Below are 26,200 nucleotides of genomic sequence, written 5' to 3' on the forward strand. Positions count from 1 at the left end.
TGATATGAAGAGGCTAGAATGATGCAGTTTTGGGACTTCAAATTGAATGACACAAAGACGAGAAAGGAAGGAAGGCTCATTTTAAGATCACAAAAAAGATCAACTCAAAAACGAGGCAATTTGTGAATTTTGGGCCTTATTATCATCAAGGTGTGAATTGGCATCAAGGCAGTGCTGCATGGGACCCTGATGTTGCGTCTACTGCTTCTAGTACACGCCCTAATACCACAGATTTATGCCAATAATACATAAAGCTTGCGCAGTGCTTGGTAGGCAGTAATTTTTCTGAGGATGATCTGGAGGAGAAGCACCCCTAAGGCAGGTACATACTATCCCACAATAAATTACTTCATAGACAATATCCCACATGAAAAGGTGCTATGTACTAGCGAAGTTAAGCCCGAATATGTGAGGCTACTGTGGGCTGTAAGATCAATACTACTTGGAAGCCCCAGATAACGGGACTGGGATACTAGACGTGTTGAGGGAGGGAACATTGAGATGGTTCCTTGTCGTCTTGGTTCCCCTTCTCTTGCTTGCTCTCAGAACATGTCGGATGTTCTCTCCCCTCACACATTGGGCATGATTTCCTGCATGTACAACTGGCTTTACCACAGAACATGTGAGATAATGGAAAGCGCAGTAGTCAATATCGGCCAATTCGGCTTTGTCTAAGATGGTTCTCGTTGCCAGAGCCAAGCATGTAGTCGGGGTAGTCCAGCTCAAGCGTCTCCAGAGCCGCTTAGTGCAACACAAACTTGCGTCCAATGAGAGAGGCGGTGATTACAGCTGGTGTGGGGCTAGCAGGGGTGTCAGGGTGGAAATCCGGGGCCGATGTCGCAGAGCTCCCCAGAAATTATTACTGTGTACAGGCCAGGCCGCCTTGCCTTGCAGGTGTGTCCCTGTGATTGTCCCTGTGATCTCGAGGTGAGGGCAAAGAATTGCATTTCGATTTCGACTCATCGTCGGCTCAATTGTCTTGTGTGGCCTTCGAGTCATCACCGACCAACCCCTTCGTCCCCACCATCCATCCCGCATGGCAGAGTGCAGATAGAGATTCGACATTGGTCCTTCTCCCTGAATTCCAATTCATCTCGTCTCGTTTTCTCTTGTCACTCGCATCCGTCAATCAGTGCTCGAGTCAACGCCATGTCGCTGCCCTCACTCCTCAGGGCCAGGGCCCCAAGAGCCCTCACAGCAGGCCGCTATCTGGCCTCCAATGGCCAAGCGTATGTGCTACACTTTTCAGCGCCAATTGACCCATTTCAGCATTGAGATTCAATCACTGACAAAACCCTCCCTGCAGCCGCCTCCTCTCCACGACTCCCGCCCGCTATGCCGACGACAAGCTTAACAAGGTCTCGGCTAACATCACACAGCCCAAGTCGCAGGGCGCCTCCCAGGCCATGCTCTACGCGACAGGGCTCAGCGAGGACGACATGAACAAGGCACAGGTCGGCATCTCGTCCGTGTGGTACGAGGGTAACCCATGCAACATGCACCTGATGGACCTGTCGTCCCTCGTCAGGGAGTCCGTGGCAAAGGCCGGCCTCGTGCCGTACCGCTTCAACACCATCGGCGTGTCGGACGGTATTAGCATGGGCACCACTGGCATGCGCTACTCCCTGCAGAGCCGAGAGATCATCGCGGACAGTATCGAGACGGTCATGAACGGACAGTGGTACGACGCCAACGTGTCGCTGCCCGGGTGCGACAAGAACATGCCTGGTGTGCTGATGGCCATGGGCCGTGTCAACCGACCCAGCATCATGGTCTACGGTGGATCCATCAAGCCTGGCTGCTCCAAGGGCAAGGACCTTGACATTGTCTCGGCCTTCCAGGCCTATGGACAGTACATCACCGGCGAGATCAACGAGAAGGAGCGGTTCGACATCATCCGGAACGCTTGCCCTGGCGCTGGTGCATGTGGTGGCATGTACACCGCCAACACCATGGCCAGTGCCATTGAGACCATGGGCATGACCCTGCCTGGAAGCAGCAGTTTCCCCGCTGTCAGTGACGCCAAGAAGGCAGAGTGTGAGGCTGTCGGCCCTGCCATCAGGAACCTGCTGAAGGAGGACATCCGACCCAGCGACATCCTGACGAGACAGTCCTTTGAGAACGCCATGACCCTGATTAGCATCCTTGGAGGCAGCACCAACGCCGTGCTGCACCTTATCCCCATTGCCGATGCCGTCGGCGTGAAGCTGACGATCGACGACTTCCAAGTTGTTTCTGACCGCACGCCCCTTCTGGCTGACCTGAAGCCTTCGGGCAAGTACGTGTTCGAGGACCTCTACAACGCTGGAGGAATCCCCGCCCTCCTCAAGTTCCTCCTCAAGGAGGGCATCATCGACGGCTCGGGCATGACCGTGACCGGAAAGACAATGAAGCAGAACCTCGATGCGTTCAAGGACTTCCCCTCAGATCAGGCCATCATCCGCCCGCTCAGCAACCCGATCAAGCCCACCGGTCACATCCAGATCCTGCGCGGTTCGCTGGCACCCGGCGGCTCCGTGGCCAAGATCACTGGCAAGGAGGGCCTGCGATTCGTGGGTAAAGCACGCGTGTACGACAAGGAGGACGACTTCATCCAGTCGCTGGAGCGGGGCGAGATCAAGAAGGGCGAGAAGACCGTGGTGATCATCCGGTACGAGGGCCCCAAGGGCGGGCCCGGCATGCCCGAGATGCTCAAGCCCAGCTCGGCCATCATGGGCGCCGGCTTGGGCCAGGACGTCGCGCTGCTGACCGACGGCCGCTTCTCGGGCGGCAGCCACGGCTTCATCATCGGCCACGTCGTGCCCGAGGCCATGGAGGGCGGGCCCATCGCCCTCGCCAAGGACGGCGACCCCATCGTCATCGACGCCGAGAAGCGCGTCATCGACCTCGAGGTCCCCGAGGAGGAGCTCGCGGCCCGCCGCAAGGCGTGGGTCAGGCCCCAGAACCGCGTGCTCCGCGGCACGCTGGCCAAGTATGCCACGCTGGTCAGCGACGCCAGCCAGGGCTGTGTCACGGACGACAAGCTGCTCAAGCTGTCATGAGATGTTCGATCGCTGGGTGGGGAGAATCAGCGTACGGCGTCGATGTGAGGGGTCATGTAGGTGTATTGTAGATATCCTTGGTAGTTCCTGGCGTTCAAAACTGGGGCGCAATGCAAAAGTGCTCTTTCTTAGCAATACTCTGGTCTCTGCAAGATATTCATGGCATGGACATTTCATGTGGCATGTTAAATCGTGAATGATATATCTGCTCAACTGAAGAAAGCACCGGAATTTTTTCGTCTCCGTGAAGAGACATTGAACCAATCAAGCATACTGGACTCGCGGGGAGGAGATATCTAAGAAAACAAGACCGTCATGTAGACCCAAACACCTCAGCCATGCATATCAAATTGCCGCCCTTCCACACCTAATTCAAATCAGTTGATAGTTCCTAGCCTTCTCATGAAGGTGTTTCAGCCTGCATATCCTGCTTATTTTATTTCTTCTTCCAGGCCTCGACGAACTTGGCTTTGTCCTCGATCGTCAGACCAACCCTCTTATTCCGGCCCAACCTCGCAAGGTTCTCCGCGACCCGGTCCAGCACGCGTCTCTCCTCGGTCGTGATCTTCGTGGACTCGTCAGCCTCACCAGCCGCGCCCAGTCCCGAGCGACCTGGGATATCGACGCCCGACGCCTCGCCGACGCCGTTGACGGCGCCGGAGGTGTTGTAGACGGCCTCGGCGATGCGGATGCGCATGACGTGGGTGGGGCGGCTGAGCAGGCGCCAGAGGAAGCTGGCCCACTCGCCCGGGACGGGCGTCGTGATGGCGGGCGAGGCGTAGCGGATGCTGACGGGGAAGATCTTTGCCGCCGCGGGCGCCGTCAGCAGGCTCGGGCTGAAGGGCATGACGCCCTGGCCGTTGGTGGTGGCGCACTCGGGGAAGACGGCGACGACGCGGCCCGGGTTCTGGGCGAGGATGGCGTCGATGGTGGTCAGGCCCGAGGCGGGCGGGCTGGCGCGCAGCTGCGAGGGGCTCAGGGCGTGCCAGATGGCGCCCCACAGGCCGACCTTGGATACCTTGCGGCTGCGCGGGTAGCTGATTGTGAAGATGGGGTCGAAGACGGCGGCGAGGTAGACGGCGTCGACGGGGCTTGTGAAGTTGGCGGCGATGAGGGAGGCGGGCGGCGCGGAGGGCATGCGCCCCGGCGGTTGCTGGGATAGGGAGCCGCGCTTGACGCCGTCGAGCTGCAGGTCGCCCCACCAGACCTGGGGGATGGCGAGGAGGCCCCAGACTAGCAGCTTGTTGAGGATTTGAGGCAGCAGGGGGATGTGCTGGGCCAGCAGGAAGTAGAAGGCCACGTAGGAGAGGAGGAAGGGCAGGCGGAAGACGAAGAGGCCGAGATGCAGCAGCTTGGCCGGCGTGCTCGAGGGCGCGCTGTATGGGATGAAGGGAGAGATGCCGGAGCCTGGAGGGAAGTCGAAGACGGTCAGTCGTTGTTGTTGGTGATATTGCTGGAGATCCTGTTGGATGGAGGGAGTTGAGACGTACCTCTGTCACGAAACTGGGAGAACTTCTCCATGGTGATGGTGGGATCGGTTGCGACCGGATGCGCAGCGTTGCGTTGTGTGACAAGGGAGGGATCGAGACGAGGCAGAAATGTGTCCAAGAGCAAATGATGGCGACAGTGCAGCTCACTTCATGTCACCAAAGAGCGCATAGAGGCGCAAAGAGTGCACACAAGAGGATCAAAAGCTCAATCGGGTCAGCAGCAAGGAAGGGATCGTCATGACTGACTGTCGGACCATTTTATTGTGAGCAAGCAGGTCGAGCTTTGTCAGAGCACAGCAGAGCTGGGATCTGGAGCTAGAGCTGACTGATGAAGGACAGAGGGAGCGAGCTTACATAGTAGTGAGAGAGAGTGGGCTGAGGGACTGAGCTGGCTGGCATGTGAAAAACAGAGTGGCCACGTGCTACTGGACAGGCGAGGGGGAGGGGCTCGGGGGACACAGGGACAGGGAGGGGACGGGTTGGGGTTGGACGGGAGATGGTCCGGCTGCAGGGAGCAAGCTGAAGCCAAATTGTTGCTGTGACACTCGGTCGGTACCGCTGATCCTGTCACCCTATGTACGACAAGCAAGCTTCAGCTAGCCGAGCCTCCAAAACACTCGCTCACTGTTGGCTTGATGTCTGCTGGGGGCAGAGTTTGAAACATGTGATGTAGGGGTGGGTGCCTCGAGTATCGAAGCCGTTTGCTGCTTCTATGGCCACACCAGGCCTTTTCCCGAGAAGTTACTTACAAGAACATCTCGTCCACCGACACGGATATGTCAAAGGGAAGTTCTCCACTAGTTTTTTTTGTCTCATGCCGGGCTCACAGTTGAAGGGATCGATGGATGGTGGCTCAACTGATAGTACAGGCGTGGCTTGCTGTTGTTCTTGCTGTCTCAGACATCAATAAAGTTCCTGGAGGTATCGTAGGCAGCCCAATCAACCCGGGGTAATGTGACTAGTCGATGTATTATGCAGAACCCCAGTTGATTTGTTGTGAGCATGACCGAGGCTGAGCAGTTGTAGAGAGATTGAACTTGGCCATGTCAAGTTTCTCGCTCCATTCCTACATCGCTATAGAGCTGATACGGAACCCTTGACGTACCTACAGATGATTCCCACCTCTATAATGACAGAACTTCTTCTTAGTTGCTCTCAGACAAGATCCTCTCTAAGCCCCTCTCTTGCCCCGTCTGCCTCCCAGCCCTACTACCCAAGAATTTGGTCAGCGCATCCAAGTGCAACAGATGCCCCCTCCTCCTGCGCACAACGGCAGCGAATACCATGCTGGCGGAAGCGACAGCCACAACTGAAATCAGCACAGGCCACTTGAACTGCTCGGGGCGAGAGAAAACGATAGTGGAGGCATATGCAAGAAGCTCGAAAATGTTCTGCCACGCGGCCTCGACCGAGGAGAACGCCCCGCGGATCTCGGCTTCCACATCCTAATGAGACGGTTAGCATTGTCCTCTACTGCTTGTCTCGGGGAGGCAAAGATTCACCTGCTGGACAATAATCTGTACACACAGATCGAAGCCTCTCAACCCCAAGCGGCTGAGTATCGTGCCGCCCACGAGCCCACTGGCCAAGACGACAGGCTTATCCGCAAAGGCCCAAAACACGGCAACCCCGACAGCTAGCATGGTCACCTGCCAGGTGCCTAGCCACAAGCCTGCTCTCACCGGTCCGATCTTGCCCATCAGCCACGGTGCCGTCCATGTTGCTAGCACCTCAAAGACCACGCTGAGAGTCCTGGCGATACCGACCTCTGTGGTATTGTAGCCAGATGAGAGCAAGTACGTGACCATCTGGCCTGCGAAATTTAGGACGGTAAGGTAGAGAAGCGCGCCAGCGATGGAGGGGAGGAACGCGCGATGTTGGAAGTAAAGGTTGAAGTCGGCGGCGGACTTTTTCGCTACAGCTACCACGTGTCTCCAGTTGTGCATCAACCGGCTCTCCGAATTTCGGTCTAGCTGGGATACTTGCGACGGTTCGGCGTTAGAAGTCACTGTCGGTGACTTCTTTTTCGACTGTTGTAGTTCCGGAACATCGTAGTAAACACGTGCTATGGCGAAATACTCAACCGGGATGGACGCTACATTCATTGCAAAGTTGACAATAATGGCGGTCTCAGTCGAGATGTCGTCGATTAGGGCGATGGAGAGGGGGCCTAATAGCTTGCAGAGTAGGTCAATACGCCGCATCTGTCCATTTATGACCCTCAGCGCTGCTTCGTCCTTCTCGGCGACGACTACGACCTGGAGAATTTTGTCAGCCAAGCGCCAGTCTGTCACTCCAGGTAGCATACCCAATCTTTCTCTACTGATACCAGATTCATGATCGAACAGAGCTTTTCGACGCAAGCGAGGAAGGAAAGAAGTGCGAGGATTCCGATGTGTCCGCCCTGGTTCAGGGACAAGCGCGTGGTGAGGGCGTAGAAAACCACGCAAGACGCCGCCACAACGAGTCGCTGAAAGACTTTGGGCGAACGAGTCAGAAAGAGCAATACAACCTAGGGGAGGTGGCCACGAACCGATTGACATCCTTACTACCTGCAAGCGGTTGCCAGTGTCGATATACTGCCCAATGGCGGGAGCAAACACAATTGCAGCAAGACCGCGGGTCAATGCATACACGGACATAGGCCGCAGAGTTCCAGGGTAGATGGTCGCCAGGTACAGCACGGCGCCGAATTCAAAGACACGGGAGTTCCACGTCGACAGAAAGTGCGATATGTAGAGTCGCCGTGCGATTCGGGCGGGCACTCCACGCTCCTCAGCCTCCCCTTGTGGAGGAAGGGGTTCATCTGGGAGGAGGGGAGCGCGCTCGTCGGCTTCTGGATTGTACGACATCGTGCGAAAAGCGACGCGAAAAGTCGTAATTGTTGGGCGACAGCGTTGCGGAAGGGGAGCAGGAAGTTAAAAGATATCCCACGTGGTGTTGGCCCGTGTTTGGCCAACGAACTTGGGCTCCGTCAGGAGAGGCCCACACTCCTCACTGGAAACTACGTCTGCACTTGTAGTTGATTGCTCTTGCTTGGCCCCGTTGGGGTCATCAAAAACTTCCACTGGATCGTATGTCCAGGCAAAGCATTCGAATGAGTCATTTGATTTCCCTTGCAACTTGCTCGATTGACCCCTAAAAGCAACAGCTTGGGCTTGGAGGAGCGGAGCATGTTTGAGCAAGTTTTCCACCCCCAACTGTGTATACTCTTGAGCCGCCAAGCCGCTTAGTGTCCCCCCTGTCCCCAAGCAATACGACGCAACAACGATGGACGGACTCGTCAATTAATTGAGTCAACTGCGGATGGTAGCCATTTTTGTAAGTAACAATGATAAAAGTACGGGTATATAAAAAGGTGTTGTGAACTTGGTATGTCATAGTATCGACACATTCCTGGCGCGAGTTGAATGATTGATGCAATATAAGAGCAGCAATTGAAGGTTGAACTTCGTCTTAGCATTATCGTCGACGCGTTGGCTTTATAAAGGAGCCACGGACAACTGTTGAAGGCCCCGTGATGAAAAGAGTCTTGAATTGTCAGAAAAGTATTTCACCTATATTCAGTCTATCTGATGTCAAGACAAGAGCCCTAGCGACATGAACTACGCTGCTCTACCTAGGTAACTCGTTTAAAAAATCAATGTGATCCAGACTTTGAGGAATGATAGGCGGCGTAGGATATGCATTGCAACTCATTACGACGAGCAAGATGTCTGAAAAGCTCACAGTTGGTGCAATACAGGTTTACAGGAAAGATTGAGCCGAGGACACAGAAAATTAGGGAATTCTATGTTCTGACTTCCCTGTTGCGCCGGTCGGCGACAAGGAGAATGATCACATCGACTCTGATTAGGCTCTCGCATACAAAGCATACCAGGGTCTAACGCATGCTGATTTGTAGCTTGACTCATCTAATACCAAGAGATGCCGTATTAACTGGGCTACCACTCACAGCACAACTTTCGCAACTCCAAGTCGATCACCTCGACTCCCGCTGCGCAGCCCAAGTATCCCGCCGCAAAATAGCCAGAGGGTGAGACTTCAAGCCCTCGAATCCGAGGCCCTCAATCCGACCCACGATCCACTTCCCCAGCAACTTCTCGCCGCGCCAGGCATACACTCGAACCTCAGCCGCACTGGTCGCTCCCTCGTTGACCTTGGCACGGGGTATCTGATACGCGGGTGACTGCACGACGTAGAGTCTCTCCGACTCAGCCTCGCTGCTCGCCTCGACTCTTACATCCTGAGACTTGATAACGTCCGGGATGAAAACCTCGCCAGTGCCTTCGAAATTATACGACAGCTGCAGATGGGTTGCTGGGTAGAGCGGATTGGTTTCGCGGGCGGACGGTAGGGATACGGTGAAAGAGAGCGGCGAGGTGGCGGCTGCTACGGACTGGATGAGTGACGATCGAAAGGCTGAGGCTGGGGCATCGGCCGGTCGGTCCGGGAGAGTGGGAGGTGTGAAGGAGTGGACCGAGAGGCTGAATTGCGGTATCTTAGGCATTATGATATGCAAGATACGAATGGAAATTGACACAGGTTGCTGTGCGGACTGTTTCTATGACAAGCTGAGTGTTCGTAACGCATTGAGACCTTTGTGCGGGGTCCATGATTTATAGTGCCAATGAGCGAATATAGCCTCAATCCTTCACCGAGATACATTAAACTGAATGTGGGATAGCTCGGACTCGCAATTCATAGAACGAAAGACTATCTTTTTGAATGAATGCATTCATAAGAGTCCGTAGTCACCAGTCTGCCAGTGAACGTAATAAAGGTGCTTGCTTCGCAGCCAGGAAAAATTGCGAAAAACCCGTAAATCGATGTGTTTTTTTGCCACCTGTTAGAGAGGTGAAAATGGTGGAACACAACCCAAATTTAAACCAAGTTAGTCTTGTGCAAACATAATCATATTACATTGTATCACTTACCCAGAATTAGCCGACGAAGGGTAGCCATGAACACTTTGCTCGCTCTATTAACACGCTTGAGGCAAGCAAATTGCAGTCAAATATTATCATTTACTCTTTCGTTCCTGGTGGGTATCGCGCTATCCGGTTTCCCCTTGTTACAGCTGAGATGAAACTGGTACTGAGGAGCCTCATCGAAGTCAGTACTAGCACGGATAACAAATTTAATCGGAACGTTTCCGCTGAAGGAAGCTGGAATAAGATGTCTGCAACTTGAAGCGACAGCATCATGTCGCTCCTTATGCAATCAATTTCTGCCAGATTGTCTGGACTGAGAGATTTGGCTATGACCACGAACTAGAACCACTAGTACTCTGAATCCACCGCTAAAAGCCAGTAATAGTACACGCATCCGCTCCAAGTTTGAAATACCTTATGCGAAAAGGATTAGTCAGACCAGTGTCTCACTTGAGGGTAACAATGTGACGGTTCTGTAGGACACTTGAGAGGTGTGCAATGTATGCTACGGTGTGCTTCTGGTACGATATTCCGGCAGTTGATTTCCGTGAAGGCTTTGTGCAGGCCTCGGGGTGAAGCAGGCAACTAATCTCTCATGCCAACGTTCGTATGAGTCACTAGTTGGCTCCGAGGTCTCGCAGTGTTCAAGACCGTTCACCGGTCCCGTTGAAAGTCGATGCGCCCATTAGTCGTTTCTTCCCTCAGTGTTGACTTCTCTGCTCCTTAAGAGCGGAGGATATGTCACGAGCTATCGATAGATCAAAGTTGATGTCCGTTTTTGAACGTGCAGTGTACGAGCGGGGCTTGCATTTCTTGGTGAGGCCCAGGGGTGCCCCTGCAGCAATTCTGCAGGTAAAGCAGAGCCACTGAAGCTTTCAACGGCCACTAAAATTCGACCATGTTGGGCGGACGAAAATAGCATCAGTTCAATGTGATCCGATAAATCCCCCACTTCTGTTGCTTTCTGGATCGCTGCTCTCCCTGCTGAATATCAACATACAGTAGACACCGTTTCTTGTTATTTCTTTGACAACAAAGAAACTCAGAGATTTCTTTAACACACATACGGCATTTTTGATGACTCATTGGAGCCCATCATTGCAATGTACGTCATCGAAGTCTTCGTCGACAATGACGGGCAAGAAGGTGCTCAGGTTACGTTTCTCACGGAGAAGAGTAACGAGCGCATCGCTATATCCCTTTTCAAATGCAATGCGACAGAAACTCAGATGAACATGGGTCCTGAAAACGCCCACATAATTGACCGCACAGTTGAGCTCCTCGCCCGATCCATGGATGCAGAGGATGAAGATGAGGCAGATGCTCTGCAGGACGAGGCTTTAGATGTTATCTACGCGGTAGCTGGCTCCCTCGACCAAGATGGTGGAGCATCAGAAGAGTCTATTCAACTACCAAAAGAAGTTATTTTGCACAATCTGCTGTTTCCGAAAACATCCTTCTACCGGCTTGAGGAGGTGGCTGGCGAGCTTACCATGGTCCCTATCTCACCAGACGAAGCATACGGACCAACATACAACGAGGACCAGGACCAGAACATACCCAAAATTGATAACGAAATTTTTATCGACTCTTCGCTCCCATCCTACCTACCTGAACAGGTTAAGGTAGTTCAGCAGCTTGTTTCTGGTGGAGGTACGGTCTGCCTAGCCCAGGTTGATAGCTACCAAATGCTTTGCAAAGCTCAGCACGATGGTCTTAAGAACTATAATCTTAAGCGAGAGATCGACTGTTTACAGAAAATCTCGCAAGCATTCCTAGGCAGGGTTTCTGTACCAAAGCTGCTAGGCTACGTGAAGCACCCAAGATCTGGCGCTATACTTGGGTTCTTACGGGAGTGGGTACCCTCTAAAGATACCCTAAAGGATCTCAAGGAGGCAGGATTTCCAGATTTTCCGAAGGAAATACGGCAAAAAATAGGACGCCAAATAAAGGAGACTGTCGAAATACTCCACAGAATTGAAGTTGTTTGGGGTGATGCAAAGCCGAGCAACGTGGTTATCGACTTAAGCAACGATGCGTGGTTAATCGACTTTGGAGGTGGTTGGTCAGAAGGCTGGGTGGATGAGAACTTGCAGAATACTGTGGAAGGGGACCAGCAAGCAGTTACGAGGATTCTGGAGTTCCTGGACGTCAATACATCCGACATGTCGAGTACATTGGAAGAATATCAAGTTTGACTTGGTACTGTGCCAAAATTATCATCTTTCCCTCGTAAGATAATTTTGATTTCGAATTCAAGTATCCGACTGACGATTCATAGCTGGGCCCCGACCTCCGCTTACGGACGAGCTCCACTCAGCACTCACGGACAAGTGGTACCTGCAGGACCAGCAACACTGCGCTAACACAGCGCGGCAGTGTACCGGCAGCGTGTGCTATTGGCCACGTTGGTGGGATCGCTGCCCAGCTACAAAAGAACCGTTCAGGAAGTGAAGGAGGCGTATGCGATCATGAAACCCTCAATGTAACCATTCATGCAGACAAGAGAAGCATGGGCCCTCAAAGGATTCCAAAGGATCCAAAGCCTGCCCTTCGAGGCTGTATAGAGCAATAAAGTCCAGTGTCTTCACACGCTTTACCTATAGTTTCTGCACTTTTGTGAATATCGAATCTCCGTCATCGAATGACTAGAGTGTAACATGGTCGAAGAAAACTTAAACGACCTCGGTCCATTCTGGGAGGAGGCCGTTAAGGCCTACGAGCGCGAGTCCGAACATCCGCTGAAGCTCGACTCAGAGGAGGCCCAGCTGCACAATGCAGAGGACCTCCTGCGCCTGATCGAAAAGAGGGGCGGCGACTTCACCTCGTTTCGGGAGAGGCACAACAAATTGTGGTCAAGGCTGCAGCGTTTCGTCAATCCCATCGCGACAACAGGGAAACTTGTTAGCACCATTCTGGGTTCTTACAACCCGCTTGGGGCCCCTGCGTCTATTGTGTTGACGAGCGTTCTACACCTCGTCTCGGTAAGGTGTCGTTCGTGGAGGTCCCAGTTGGCAAGGGACTCATGAGTTGCTAATTACTCGGCAGTCTTGTCAGGGCGTGACGCAGGCGTACGACTGGATAGAGAACATTTTGTCCGACGGCGAGCTTGGGGAATTCTGTGTGCGACTTCAAATATACGGGGAAAACCCAATAAACAATGCGCTCAAACGTAAGATTGTCGCAATCTTGGCCTTGTAAGTGGAGATTCGTTACTTCTTCCCGATCCCTTGCTAAGAACTTTTGAGTATCCTGCGCATCATAGGAAGGTCGGAGCTATTGATCAAGAGGAATAGATTTCGTGAGTAGAGGCTTCTCAACCCCCGGCCGCCTCCCCCGGCCCCTCAAAGATAGTTTCGCCCCCAGTTGTCAAAGCTCAGAGCTAACGATATCCAGGTGAATATCTCCGAGTCTCATTCATCGGCAAGGACGAAAAGACACGTGCTCTCGTGGAAGACCTCAACAAGCTCCTGACGAACGAGCAACGTCTTGTCGTTGCACTGACCTATGAGAAAGTCACGGACGCGGCGAGGCTTGGAGCCGAGACCAAGGTGACGGTTGAGGAGTTCAAGGAGGATTTCAAACAGCTGTCCACTGCGGTTCAGGCAAGCACGAAATTGCAGGCCGATGCTCGACTCATTGAGAACCTACAACATACGCTCAAGACGACTGCCGTAGCCAGTACTGATGATTGGTACTCTTGGTTCCGGAGAAAATTGCTCCAAGGGAGTGGCTCATGGCTTCAAAACGAAGGATTCTTTGCTTACTGGATGCAGCATCGGGCTCCCATTCTCTGGGTCTTCGGAGGACCCGGGTCAGGCAAAACTATGTTGTCCACGTGGCTCGTCTCACTGCTCCACGAACAATTCGAGTCCAAGTCAGAGACGTACTCCGGGACTTCGATCGGTTACTTCTTCATCAAAGAGAACGTTGAGGATCTCCGGAACCCCAATAATATCTTCAAGACGATGGCTTGGCAGATACAACAGACGGATGCTATGTTCCGGAATCACGCTGCCAGATCTTGTGAGTTTGACCACAAGGTAGTACGCGCCGAGGACACATGGGAGAACCTGTTTCTGGATTACTATCAAGGCTCACTGAGCGACGACCGCCGGGCTATTCTGGTACTCGATGGTCTAGATGAGGCCAGCGTCGATGCGCAGAGAAGGATCCTGCGCCTCATGAAAGATTATGTTTCCCGCGTGCGGAGCGGCATGCCCCATCGGATCCAACTCGCTGTCTTCGGGCGATCGACGTTGAGATCAGAGCTGAAGCGCGTCAAGCTCGACCGGGAGGAGAAGATAATCGAGGTGTCGCCGTCGAAGAACCACCAAGACATGAGCAACTACATCATCAACCGGGTGAAGGAACTTGACATAGTCAAAGCCATGAGGCGCAAAACGCCGGGTGGACAGGAGAAGGCTAGGAAATTCGCTCGTGGTATCCGCCGAAAGGTATTGGATGGTGCTGGCGGGGTGTTCCTCTGGGTGTGTATCTTCTTATTTATGCTCTTCATTGATTCAGCCCTCTTTCTGACAAGCACTACAGGCACAGTTGCTCCTTGACCAGATGGAAGCCAAGGACGAGTCACAGATCAACAAAATTCTTGCCAGCCCTCCCCTGAACCTGTACGATATGATATACTCGGTGTTTGACAGGCTATCTCGAGACCCAGAGATTGATGTGGAGGTGGCTAACAGGCTACTTGCCTGGGTGGCCTTCGCCAGGCGGCCGCTCAATTTTGGTGAACTGGACGTTATACTTAGACTTGGCTCCACACAGACAAATTGGTTCCTATGGAATCATGTACGGGGGAAGTTCGCCTCCATGTTTCGCCTTCGATATCCAAGTAATTGGAGTGCCGAACAGGTTGATGGTGATGACGATAATGGGAGCGCTTCTTCGGACGCTGGCCAGGAGCAATCGACGTCGACTGAAGACGAAAACGACGATAATCTCAGCCTTGGTGATTCTAGCGATGAAGACATTGTTGACGAGAAAGAGGTAGCTAACGATGGGAACTCTGACGGTGGTGGGATTGAGGAAGCCAGGTATCATTCTGAAGTTCACAAGGTCTCCGACGCCGATCAACTATACACTTGGGCCCAAAAGCACACCGTGATAGATTTCAGCCATCAACGCTTCCGTGACTTCCTCGTCCTAGAAGGCAACCCAGAGAAGCGCCTCAAAGGACCATTGCCGATCGGCATCGATATTCACAGCGTTGACTTACAGCTGGTAATGGAAGGCTTCAAGGTTCTCCATGCCGCACTGGATAATGGTATGTTTCCGTCACCATGTGTATTCTCAACTGATACTCAGCCTAACATCTTGCCCACAGAAACGTTTGTTGAGAACTACGTTGCATACCCAGCGTTCCACATATTCAGTCACCTCGCTGCTGTAGATGAGAGACGCCTGGATGACGTTGCGAAAGCCCACATCTTGGAAGAGCTTTACTGGTTAATGTGTATGTTTGTATCCAGATTCATAGGAGCGAATCTCGGGACTCAGATGCTGATCTGGTGTAGACGAGGAACGCGGTTGCCGAACTCTCTTCGCCGCTCTTGCTGGGCGCGATAATGGGGAATGCGACACCTTCTGGGAGTTGTGGTTGGCGAACAAGCGCACAACATCCCTCTTACAGCGTTGGTTTGCAATGGCAGACAGCCTTCAAGGTATAAGCCCAATCAAGAGGTCCTGGATGCGAGACGTTTCGGCATCCGTGCCTAAACTTCTGGAGCCCCTCGCAATGACGGCGGCAAAGATCTGGCTAACCAAAAAGGGATGGGGAGACGCGGCCTTTCTGGACAAATCTGAGTTCCAGGTATGGTTCTTGAAAGGCTACAGATCACTGGACGAGCAGGGCAACATATCGAAACAACTGTCGAACTGGATATGGGCCCGGGACAGTCAATTCGGCTTTATCAGTGCCGACGAGATTGAAGACCTCGCGGAATGGGCACAGCTCCCTAAGATGACCCACTGGTATACAGGTCTGGGTTGGATATTGTGGGAAGCGTCCGAGACAGCTCGTGCTCAGAATGTCTTAGCCCAGGCGATTGAATTGGTGCGTCACATCCCGCGTCAGGATCAGCGGCCCACAATATGTCTTCGCTGACACATGACAGGACCCCGACGCTTGGGTAGCAATGGAAGCCATGGCACGAAGTATAGGCAGCGAAGGTCAGTATGAGAGTGCAATAGCTTGGATGGAAAGGGCACTTGAAGCACTCTACAAGACGGACGACATCCCTGGAATCGATGCTTTCCTCATTGCTCATATAGCGGGATGGAAGCAAGATCTGGGTGACCATGCAGGTGCTTCGGAATCGGCGAAGATGTTTGTAACCCTCAGCCCGACTCTCCAGAATGATGAACAATGCTGACAATTTTCACTCAGGGCATGGGAAAAGAACCGATCTAGCTTGCCCGCCGTGAACTCGTATATGCAATCATTAATTCAGGCTGAGGACTGGAAGGGAGTCGTATGCTTGCTCGAGTATTATGTGGATTCGGACGATGGTTACGGTGCCACGCAACTTGCCAAGTACTTTAGCGAGTACAACGAGCCATGTTGGTGGCAAATGGGACGTGCCTGTCGGGCCCAAAGCCAGCCTGGATTTATCCTCGATGCTATGAACCAGGCTTTGCAGCGTGTCAGACAGTCGGGCGACGAGTCTTCGTTGGTGGAGAAGTTGCTGTGCTTTGGGGAGTTCTGCCACCGATTCTACGATCAAGACGATGAGCCTATCCGCATGTGGGAGGAGGCTCTGTCCCACTTGAGCAACGCCAGTACAGCCCTTCGACGTAGATGGGCGGACGAAAAGATGATTTACACCAATATAACGGCGCAAGTGCACTTTGACATTGCGGTCCAGAATTACAAAGGTAAGTGCACATCCGTCTCTTTGTAGGGTGCGCATGTCACTGAAGCCCAGGACAGCCAACGCGGAGACAAATGAAGCGATGATGAAATTGAAGCAACTCGCGTCAACGACTTCCGTAGACCCCGACGGAGACGGGGATGTATTTTCGCTTTACACACCGGGGTTCCCTTCGCTGCTTTATGGCCGCTGGCTTCGCGACTATGAAAAGGCTGCGCCAGCTGTTTGGCGCAAGTGTTTCCGGGCCAGGATCCTAGAGCAGATGAATGGCCTTTCTGACGATGATCCCGCCAACGACACTGCCGCGTGCCAACAGCTTGCCGTCAGCTTATTTCAGGCCGGCGATCGCAAGAACGCTGGACTTATACTTGCCGTACTCTTTGGGACACTGGAGAAGTATATGGCTGAGAAGTCAGAAGAGAATTACTCAAAGTCCCATGTTTTAGAGGAGGATGATAGCAGTCACGCTGTGAAGGAAACCGACTCTGTCACGCCTCAGACAGAAATGCCAGACTCCGACGATTCACTAACGGACGGTGATGAGAGGCCTCTTGTTGGTCCGAACAATTGTGTAGTAAAGGGGCGCGATACGGTGGAAAGAAAGGGGCAGGCTTCCAGCCTAGCACTGCAGCTCGAGTCTGACGCGTGGAACTACACTTGTGACGGCTGCGGACTTGATGCCGAGGATGCGGGAACGATGTGAGTGAAGATAACAGCGTACACACAAGTACGTCGCTTGGCGTATTACTTACAAATAGTCCAGGTTCTTCTGCGAAGTATGCTACTGTGTCAACTTCTGCGCCACTTGCCTGGATAAGGTCAGGGCTTCGAGTCTTGAAGAGCGGCGTTGTAATCCTGGTCATGCTTGGTTCCAAGCATGGCCAATCAAGGTGGATCTTAACATTATAACGTCCAATCCCTCAGGCGGGCGTTCAGGGCTGACGAGCGAGTGGCTAGGTGCCTTGCGCAAGGAATGGCTAAACGAGTAGACTGTTAGTTATACGGCTAACTTACGTCCTGAACTCAGATGAAAAATGCGGGATGGCCAGATTGACGCGCATGGCGCCTAAGAACTTTACCCAGATATATCGCGTGTGGGCCGAATGATGCTGCGCTCATTTCACTGCTTGACGAATATCAGATTTGGCTCGTCGTTCCGCCAAAATTGTTACATATTCTGATCGAAAAGTGATTATGATATTCAGGTACAAGTATTTGAATCCTTTCGGCCTAAGTACCTTTCATCAGCGGCAGTATGTCACCAGTTTTGGTAGGATAAATGAATTTGTAGAAGGGGATGATAGAAGCTTCAGAGCCACTCCATCGCTAGTCAGTGGCTCGATGAAGCAGAAAGGAATTGTGATTAGAGAGGAGCCTCCAATGATCATGTATGTGAGCGAACGGTAGAATGGAGGAAGGGAGGTGGGCGAAACTCCATGGGAGCGTAGACCGGCCCTGGCCGGCATTCTTCACCTTTATCAGTTTTATATTTGCTGCTAAGCCGCTGTGGCTGCCCATATCCATTTCGGTATCATTAATGACAGCTTACTTAAGTAGGTATCAAATAGGCACCGTAGATGTCTAGATGCCCAATGGGTGTTAATACCAGTCATTCTTAAGATGTGGCGGACTCGAGAGCTTTTAAAGACGAGATACAGGTCGCATGCAGTAGGAAGCGAGAGCTACACTGTTGAAAAATTGTTTTAGAAAAAAGTGTTCGAAAGATTATTGGGTTCTATTCGCCTCGAACACTCAAGCGCTAAGGGCCTCCTGGCTGCAGGCGGGGGGCCACTTGCCCGTCACACCCGGCCTCGTAGCCTGTAAGCTGGGAAGCTGCTCCTTCCTGTTTTTTTCATTTCTTTTTTTTTTTTGACCCAGCCACAAAATAAAGACATTTTCATTCCAGTCACCCCCATACTTCGTCTCCAGGCGAGCATGTGGAGCTCAGAGACACCTTGATCTATTCTTGGTCAGGAGAGCCTGCCTCAAGGCTGTCTCAAGTATGCAAACACACTGATGAAAATTTACAAATCACAGGCGCTACCCATCTCAGGTCTGTTCAACTCGGTCAGCTTCCAAGCCCAAAGAAAACGTATCTAACATATAAATCTATCGAGCTTTTTTCAGTTCCTTCGCTATGTCTGTTTCAATCGAAGTTCGAAGTTTTGAATCTTTGAGAGCAATGTTGCGCAAACGACGTTGAACGCCTTATCCAGGCTTTGATTGTTACCTCGCATGTACATTGCCACCATGTCTCACACGTATTTTCAGCTCGGGAAATTATAGCCCTTACTAGACACGAATACAAGGACTTAACGGTCATCTCGCGGCCAGCCGTCTCAGACATGACAGCCGTCTCAGACTTGGCAGCCTGCATTGAAGCCTGCATTGACTATGCAGCCTTGCTGTGTAACTACCGAGGTATAATCATATTTAGCTTTGAATCTCAGCAGCGCACCTCGTCTGTTACTCCTTTTCTACAAAACGCATCAATGCAGATCTCTCCGCTATGGATCTTTCCAAGCTGCTTCGCTTGCCTTCGGACGGATGGCGAAAGACAGCCGTTATAAACACGAGTGTCGTGGGCTTCTTTGCTATTGCAAACCTGTCTACTCTAATTTGGTCCCTAACCAAGAGTGGCCTCTACGAAAACAACACATTTCGCGCAGATGATTGCAGCAAGGTTTCATTGCTCAACACATTCCTACATTTATTACTCAATATCGCTTCCAGCCTTATCATTGCTTCGTCCAACTTCTTTATGCAAGTTTTGAACTCACCGACTCGAGCCGAGGTGGATCAAGCACATGCATGTAAACGCTGGTTTGAGATCGGCGTGCCTTCGCTCCGGAACGTCCTGAACGTTTCTCCTTATAAGTCCCTGGTCTGGGTGCTGTTTAGCTTAAGCTCTCTCCCAATTCATCTGTTGTTCAACTCCGCCATATTCAGCGTGGATTACAGTGGCTCAGCCTGGTCTATGGCGCTCGTTTCGGAATCCTTTCTAAATGGGGCCCCGTACTCCTTTCCTGGAGCGGCGCTAGTTCTGGAAGGAACAAGTTGTCAGGAACTCTCAGGCCTTCCGGGCAGGAAGATTTACAGTTATGGCAATGGCGATTACAGGACTGACAGCGAGGCCGGTTCCGACTTTTATGACTCATCACAACGGCTCAGTGCTGTTCTGGGCGCCGCCACGCAGCGATTATCTGTCAGTGATTGTAAGTCTGAGTACCTTACATGTCAAGGATTACGGAAATATAGAGATCTTCTTTTGGTTATCGATGCAGCTGGCGAGCCAATAGACTTCCAAGGCTGGGTCGTTGAGAACATCTATAACATGTGGGATGCCTTTGGGGATGTTTACGACTCGAGAGTGTCACCGGACATCGACAACGAGTTCAGCTGGGACCACTTTAGCTCTATATGGGAGCCCTTTCTTGGAAGCTCTTGGGACCGGCAACCGAATTCACTATGGTTCAGCTCAGGATGCTACAAAACTACGGATCCAACGTCTTCTAATGGATGTTACAACACTTGCGGAAATTCACTTGGAAGAGCTGACTCGATCCACGAACCGATAAACGACAAGCAAGGGGCGACTTCTACGTGGGAATATTCGTGGTGGCATGTAAATGGATCGAATTCTACTTGGGGGCCTCCTTGGGGTCCCAACAACAACTCGAATACAGCGCGGCAGTGGGCCCAAGGATACTTTGACGACCTTGGGTCGTGGCCATACTGGTGCACGGGTCTTCCGCGGCCTTCATATTCAAACAACCTCGCAAACGACATCCGCGTGAAATACTGTCTCGCCGAACCTTTTGAACCAGGCTGCGAATTAGGAATATCCAATTTGCTTCTTCTTGTGGTGACCATTTGTGTCTTCATCAAGCTTCTGCTCTGCATAATTGTTGTCGCCGCGCTGAGAGATGATCCTTTAGTGACGCCAGGTGACGCAGTGGCCTCCTTCATTCGCATCCCCGACTCGACCACAATTGGCAGATGCGCGGCAACAACCCCGGATATCCGCTTTGGGCTCTCGAATCGGACACCTAATCAATGGCAGCAACGACTAAATAGGTTCGCACATACAGCATCACCAGCATTGTGGTTGAGAAATTACGCCTTTTTCTCCCTTCTCCTCATAGTTTTGGGATTCATGATGAGACGCGCACTCGATGGTTATCCCGTATCGGCTGTGTAAGTCCGCGCATTAGTAACGCTCCTAATTGATGTTGGTAAAGTTGATAAAACTAACAAGCTAGCTGTAGCTCTAACATCCGCAGCATATTCTCGCACGAACAGAATATTCTTAATGGGGGAGTATTGAAAGCATCCTGGTTTCCAAAGGGAAATTTTGTTGCCTCTGTAATGCTGCCCAATATACCCCAGCTCATCCTGTCTTGTGCCTATTTCACATACAACGCACTGTACACGCGATTGCTCACAGAGTCAGAGTGGCAATCGTTTAGCATGAGCTATCGCCCGCTGCGGGTAACGCATCCCCAAGGAGAGCAGTGGTCGACCTTTCGACTTCAGTTGCCATACCGATACAGTATTCCATTATTGATCACCAGCATTCTTCTGCATTGGATCACCTCGAATGCTATTTTCCTTTTCATGAGTAAAGGAGGTAAGTTTGCGCTATTTAGACTTCTGGAACTATCTCTCCTCTATTTCTTCTTTGTGACCTCCATCATCTTCAGTATACCATTTGTGTAACTTCGGCAGCCTGAGTTCCGCCGATGTTTATATACATGAGTAACGACTAAAGTTATGTAGGCTATTATAGCCCACTCGACCTTCAAAAATCCGATTCTGTCATGCTTGTTGGCTATTCTTCGCCCGCCATCATTATCGGTTTCACTATATCCCTTGTTCTAGTGCTACTGCCGCTGCTGCTCGGCTTAACAAGCCTCCGAGGTTCCATGATCATCTCGCGATCCAACTCGCTGATCATCTCTGCGGCTTGTCACGTTTCAACGATTCGCAACTTCCACTCGCCATCTAGCTGGTCCAAGTCGACGACCCGGGATGAGAATGGCTACGATGACAACCCAGGACCAGTTGATAATACAGGCGACTGGAGTCGCAACACTACCGCTGTTATATCCGCTATTCTAGAAGAAAGCCTCGAGTTGCAGCCATTGGTCTCAGAGTCCTGCAGGTGTTCTCCCATATCTGGCTGTTCCACAACTCAATCAGAGCACATACACAGCGATGTACCGGCTGAGAATATCCCAAACATCGAAGCTAGGGCATCTCCTGAGAACAACCCTATTATCAAAGATCAGGCTACGCAGCATCTCCTTGCACCGCACCCGGCATACAGAAGCAGTGGTCACTCCACGAACCTGGATGGAAACAGCACAACCGCGTCTGAAGACAGCTGGTACGTTGAGGAGCAGCCCCTTTCCTCAGCCTGGTCAACCCGGGAAAGCATCACCACTAATCATCTCAGGCAAAATAGTAATGCAGCCTCGGATGATAGCAAAGTCACTGCAGCATCGGCAGTCGTGGCCCAGGGCGATGTAGACGCGGAGTCGCGACGTCTCAGCACCTCACCTCGCGCCGCCGGCGACCACGGCGGAGATACAGCGAGCTACCTGGAACCTGGTAGTACCGACGACAGGTTAGCAGCTGCACGCAGACTCGAAGACGGTACTGATACTGAAGAGGACGACATGCAATTTCGGACAAGACTGTCTAAGAGTAGGATCCGCTGGGGCGTGGTGCGCATGCCGGATGAATTTTACGCGCAATTCGGGGACATGGAAGAGGGAGTTGAGCTGAGACATCTGAGCTTCGCTACCGAGGAGCAGGGTGTTGTTCCACCAGTAGATGACCATTGGCACATGTATGCTTGAAGCTTTGCATGGAGACCGGCTGAGGCATTTGCTAAGGACATTAGAAGGCGGACATGGCAAGGATAACTCAAGTCCTCGCACTCCTCTTGAGACTAAAGACTGAGGCTGTCTAGCAGCACTCAGGGTATCTAGACATCAAGTTCCTCATGGAGACCTGCCCACATCTCGACTTGGTGTTCCACGAGTCCCTCCGTCTCAACGGTGGGGGGATGGTCAGTCGCGTAGCCCTTGGGCAATAGGACTATTGGGGCAAACAACCTAGCGGCGACGCTTACCCTTGGAGTTCCTGCGGGCTGTTCTGCTTCCGTGTGCGGTTCAATCATCTGCGAACAAAGACTTTGAAGTTCATGGTTGCAGGATTGATTGCGAAGCAGGCAGGGCGAGTGTGGAAGTCGAGCCTGCAAGCTTGGGGGACTACTCCGCGGCCTCAGGGGTTGGTTCTGGGGCTGGGGCTGCGGAGTTTGCCGCTGATCTTAGGTACTTAGGTACTGTGCGTGTTGACTGCGCAGCGTGCTTAGCGTTTGTGTAATTATACTAACATCTCACGTGTGCAGAGTATGTATTTGAACGTCACCAATTCGACGTTTTACACTTTCCCTAGTACTGTGGGAAAAGTACACTGTCCCAGGGCAACAAAAAGCAAAGTTAGATACCCAGGTACCTCAGTGCCGTAGGCCTCGGCTGCTGCCTACATGGTTCAAATACAAAAGTAACCGTCTTCTTCACCGGGACCCCTCGAGTCTGGATGGACCTCTAGAGTGATAGACCTGTACTTTGATCCGTGAGAGACAAGGAGCAACAATGGCCGGAAGCCCGATATTCGACTTCAATTTTGATCCCTCTGTCGCAGAATTCGCCGTCTCTAAACAGTCATATCTTGCCGCTCATCCAGGCGCGCCCTTTGGCTACATCGCAACAAGCACGCTCGTTTTGGACACAACTGCATCCAAGCCCCGCGTTCTTCTCCTCCAGCGCGCTGCTAGCGACGAAGACCCCAACAAGTGGGAGCCTCCAGGCGGCGCATGCGACGACGAAGACCAGAGCATCCTGCATGCTGCTGCTCGTGAGCTATGGGAGGAGGCCGGTCTTCAGGCCTCCCGGATCGAGGGGCCTGCTGGCGACCCCTACTTTTTCACCCTCAGCGATGGGAAGAAGGTGTGCCAGTTCAACTTCGCTGTGCAAGTGAGGGTCGACAGTGAGGCTCCGCCGGCGGTCAGGCTGAATCCTGAGGAGCATCAACGGTTCATCTGGGCTACCGAGGACGAAGTGAAGTCGAGTAAGGCAGACGGTATGGACTTGGACTTTACCACGAGCGAGGTTAAGTGTACAGTACTTCAGAGTTTCAGCCACGTCAGAGGAAAGTAGACGCATCAAGAAGTCAGATTACGCCGAGATGTAAATGAAGACTGGTCAGACAATATCAAAGGTCTTCTTGTGCAGTTCGTCTCGAGCCAACATGTCCATCGCCTCTCCATTCATTAGCCCGTGGACATAGCACTCACCTACAAGCAAGTGGCGCTCCCCCATAGGTCTCAGACAAAACGGTACCTTACAGCCAAACAGAATACACACAACATCCCCGACTTCCAAAGCTGCCGGCCCAAGCACGTAGTATCCGCTTCTTGTTCTCGCAAATATCCGGCCATCTGCAGCCGAGGCTGCCCATCGACTCCACGTTTCGTGGACACCTTCACGCCCTTTCCCCTCTGCCACGCTCTGTACGCCCTCTGAAACATCGTCGGATGCCCCAAGGGTTTCCACGATGTACCTTGCTGCCTTCTGCAGCCACAAAAAGTCCGGAACCTCGTGGTATGGTTTGCACTCGTGACCTGCGGCTTGGACACAGCCATTGCTGAGAGTCTGCATGAACGCAAAGAAGGCCGCCTGGCCGTCCAAGTAATGGTCCTCTAGGCTGAAGCCTCCTTTACGGCAGATATCATGCCAGAGCCGCTCTATCGTCGTGGGAGGCCTGCCGGGCGTCTTCTTTCCATAGAAATCACGGTCTTGGAGTGGCATGGAGCACGCCTCGATGGAATCGATTTTCACACCGTCAACCCGAAGGACAAGACCGTCGTGCTCCACGATTTCGAGCCGTGTTGTCGATTTGCCGTGCGCGAGGTGCGGGCAGACGGGCTCTGCGAGGATGATTCCCTCGGAGTGCCTCCAGTCCGGAATCCAGGATGAGAGACTATGCCTGTCCTGGGGCCGAGGCTCCGGGATCATGTCTGTCTTTGCTCCTCGCCCGACGAAGGAGGGCAGCCCATGGCGAGGATGTTGGACTGCTGCAAGCACAATACACGCCGAGGCTGGGTTCGCCCGCAATACCTGCACCGCAACGTTGATGTACGTTTGCTCGACAGTCTTCGTGTAGTCGGCCCTGATAGAGAGGGGGCCGCACCCGAGGCGATGGCGCGTGTGGATGGAGAAGTGGCCGAGGTACACAAACACACGGTCCCTGTCGTCACTGAAGCGGAGGTGGCGGCCCCGCTGGAGCTCGTACACGAAGTTGAAGCGGTTTGCGTGGTGGGTGTTCTCGTCCGGCTCGATGAACCGCCGGTACAAGAAGGAGATGTCCGACGTGGAGATCCCCAGCGCGCTGCGCAGGTGGTGGTATCCCTTCAGCTGCTCGCACACACTCGCCAGCGTGTCCCAGTCGATCGTGGCGTCGCCCCAGATCATGGTTGCTGGCGTGCTGGTTCCGATCTCTTGCACGATCCATCCGCGCTTGAACTATATGTCATTTCAGTATCCGATCGCTTTGAGTCTGGTGGTATATCCGTCTAACTCACCCACGCGCGGTCGGTCAAGGCTTGGAGGGCCTTGTGGTTATCTCTAATGTGCTTTTCCAGCCCCACGGTATCTGGACCACGAAGGGTAGCATGTGCCGAATGATTTGCGAGGGTCCCATCAAGCTCACGAATGAGATCGAAAGCGAACACCGCCTCGTTGTTTGTGTCCGAACCGAGCCATACCAGGACATGAGCCGCATCACGAAAGATCCTGTTCATGAAAGGTACCTGCTGGCCTCGTTCCACCAGATCGTCCTGATTTATACAGATCTGATCAGCCCAGATCCGACGTCTCCTATCTGGAAAGCGCAGACGGCACAAGGCTGCGTATATTGACCCCCCTCTCAGCGTCAGAAACCCTTGGCTGTCGCCATCGCGGATCAAGATCTCGTACCCACAGTCTGCAGGTCCTGGATCTGACCACACGTACGACAGTGCCTCGTAGCTACCTGCAGAGTCAATGTGAACAGCTTGTAATGTCCCCGTCAACAGATTATCCTCTTGACCGGGTTCTAGGGTCAGTATCCGAATAGTATTTCTGATTGCCAAAGCTTTATATTGGTGCTGACGCTTATGCATAGCGATTTGGGTGGGCTGTGGCATGGGACTGTCTATGGGAGGCAGACTGAGGGAGGGGTGGCATAGAAAGAGGGGTGAAAGGGTGGGGGGCGAATTCCTTCGGTGTCAGCTCAGCCTCGTGTCCAAGCAAGACGGTTCATAGACAGAAATATGATCTTCTCAATCTCACAGAGAAATGGCTACCGAATGACGAATTGTAAAAGTGTTGAATGGTTGAATTCTGGCCAGACCGTGAAAAGGTTGGCCAGTCATCAAAACACATCTGCCCTCCTTTTCCTGCCTGAAGGTCGGATGCACCAATAACCTGCCTGATTACTTTGCCTCGTGGCTTGACATCTGCAGGTTTGTGCCTTATTGGGTCTGTGCAACCATCCAACTTGGCTGCATGACGCTTTATTTGGATTGTTCACCTGAGCTATATGATCTGGAGCTGACCGTTTGTGGCAGCTTACCTATGTCTGCTTTGTGGCCCCCGCCCCAAAGCTTGCCTCTGTTGCACATATATTTTGAAGCCAGGAGTCGTCCCAGAGCTTGGCACTTGCTAGCCTTATTTTGATCCAAGATTTATTTTTGGGGCACCACTTGCCGCGTCTCTGATGGATGCGGTTGAGGC

General features: G+C 52.5%; 8 protein-coding genes across 8 annotated transcripts; 4 read left to right on the forward strand and 4 right to left on the reverse strand.

The window, feature by feature from the left end:
- Positions 1-1,149: 1,149 nt before the first annotated feature.
- Positions 1,150-3,041, forward strand: J7T55_007207 (uncharacterized protein; the record flags this gene model as incomplete). Its single annotated transcript, XM_053133913.1, has 2 exons — positions 1,150-1,229; positions 1,307-3,041. The coding sequence occupies 2 exons, from the start codon at positions 1,150-1,152 to the stop codon at positions 3,039-3,041; spliced, it is 1,815 nt and encodes a 604-aa protein (XP_052988251.1).
- A 436-nt stretch (positions 3,042-3,477) lies between these two features.
- J7T55_007208 (acyltransferase) lies at positions 3,478-4,562 on the reverse strand (the record flags this gene model as incomplete). Its single annotated transcript, XM_053133914.1, has 2 exons — positions 3,478-4,448; positions 4,532-4,562. 2 exons carry the CDS (start codon positions 4,560-4,562, stop codon positions 3,478-3,480), a joined length of 1,002 nt encoding a protein of 333 aa, XP_052988252.1.
- A 1,114-nt stretch (positions 4,563-5,676) lies between these two features.
- Positions 5,677-7,383, reverse strand: J7T55_007209 (uncharacterized protein; the record flags this gene model as incomplete). Its single annotated transcript, XM_053133915.1, has 4 exons — positions 5,677-5,976; positions 6,034-6,789; positions 6,840-7,009; positions 7,065-7,383. The coding sequence occupies 4 exons, from the start codon at positions 7,381-7,383 to the stop codon at positions 5,677-5,679; spliced, it is 1,545 nt and encodes a 514-aa protein (XP_052988253.1).
- A 1,130-nt stretch (positions 7,384-8,513) lies between these two features.
- J7T55_007210 (uncharacterized protein) lies at positions 8,514-9,041 on the reverse strand (the record flags this gene model as incomplete). The annotated part of the gene is made up of 1 exon (XM_053133916.1): positions 8,514-9,041. One exon carries the CDS (start codon positions 9,039-9,041, stop codon positions 8,514-8,516), a length of 528 nt encoding a protein of 175 aa, XP_052988254.1.
- Positions 9,042-10,568: 1,527 nt separating this feature from the next.
- J7T55_007211 (nacht and tpr domain protein) lies at positions 10,569-17,344 on the forward strand (the record flags this gene model as incomplete). The annotated part of the gene is made up of 14 exons (XM_053133917.1): positions 10,569-11,118; positions 11,449-11,657; positions 11,747-11,906; positions 12,118-12,449; positions 12,523-12,662; positions 12,714-12,766; positions 12,862-13,955; positions 14,017-14,749; positions 14,810-14,938; positions 15,000-15,538; positions 15,600-15,811; positions 15,872-16,359; positions 16,415-17,054; positions 17,119-17,344. 14 exons carry the CDS (start codon positions 10,569-10,571, stop codon positions 17,342-17,344), a joined length of 5,505 nt encoding a protein of 1,834 aa, XP_052988255.1.
- A 1,520-nt stretch (positions 17,345-18,864) lies between these two features.
- On the forward strand, positions 18,865-22,219 carry J7T55_007212 (uncharacterized protein; the record flags this gene model as incomplete). The annotated part of the gene is made up of 5 exons (XM_053133918.1): positions 18,865-19,570; positions 19,655-20,432; positions 20,501-20,552; positions 20,658-20,985; positions 21,237-22,219. 5 exons carry the CDS (start codon positions 18,865-18,867, stop codon positions 22,217-22,219), a joined length of 2,847 nt encoding a protein of 948 aa, XP_052988256.1.
- Positions 22,220-23,020: 801 nt separating this feature from the next.
- On the forward strand, positions 23,021-23,584 carry J7T55_007213 (uncharacterized protein; the record flags this gene model as incomplete). Its single annotated transcript, XM_053133919.1, has 1 exon — positions 23,021-23,584. The coding sequence occupies one exon, from the start codon at positions 23,021-23,023 to the stop codon at positions 23,582-23,584; it is 564 nt and encodes a 187-aa protein (XP_052988257.1).
- A 45-nt stretch (positions 23,585-23,629) lies between these two features.
- J7T55_007214 (uncharacterized protein) lies at positions 23,630-25,227 on the reverse strand (the record flags this gene model as incomplete). The annotated part of the gene is made up of 2 exons (XM_053133920.1): positions 23,630-24,949; positions 25,009-25,227. 2 exons carry the CDS (start codon positions 25,225-25,227, stop codon positions 23,630-23,632), a joined length of 1,539 nt encoding a protein of 512 aa, XP_052988258.1.
- Positions 25,228-26,200: the final 973 nt, after the last annotated feature.

Source organism: Diaporthe amygdali (genome assembly GCF_026229845.1).
Source record: "Diaporthe amygdali strain CAA958 chromosome Unknown NODE_40_length_369474_cov_65_526704, whole genome shotgun sequence".
Taxonomy (NCBI): domain Eukaryota; kingdom Fungi; phylum Ascomycota; class Sordariomycetes; order Diaporthales; family Diaporthaceae; genus Diaporthe; species Diaporthe amygdali.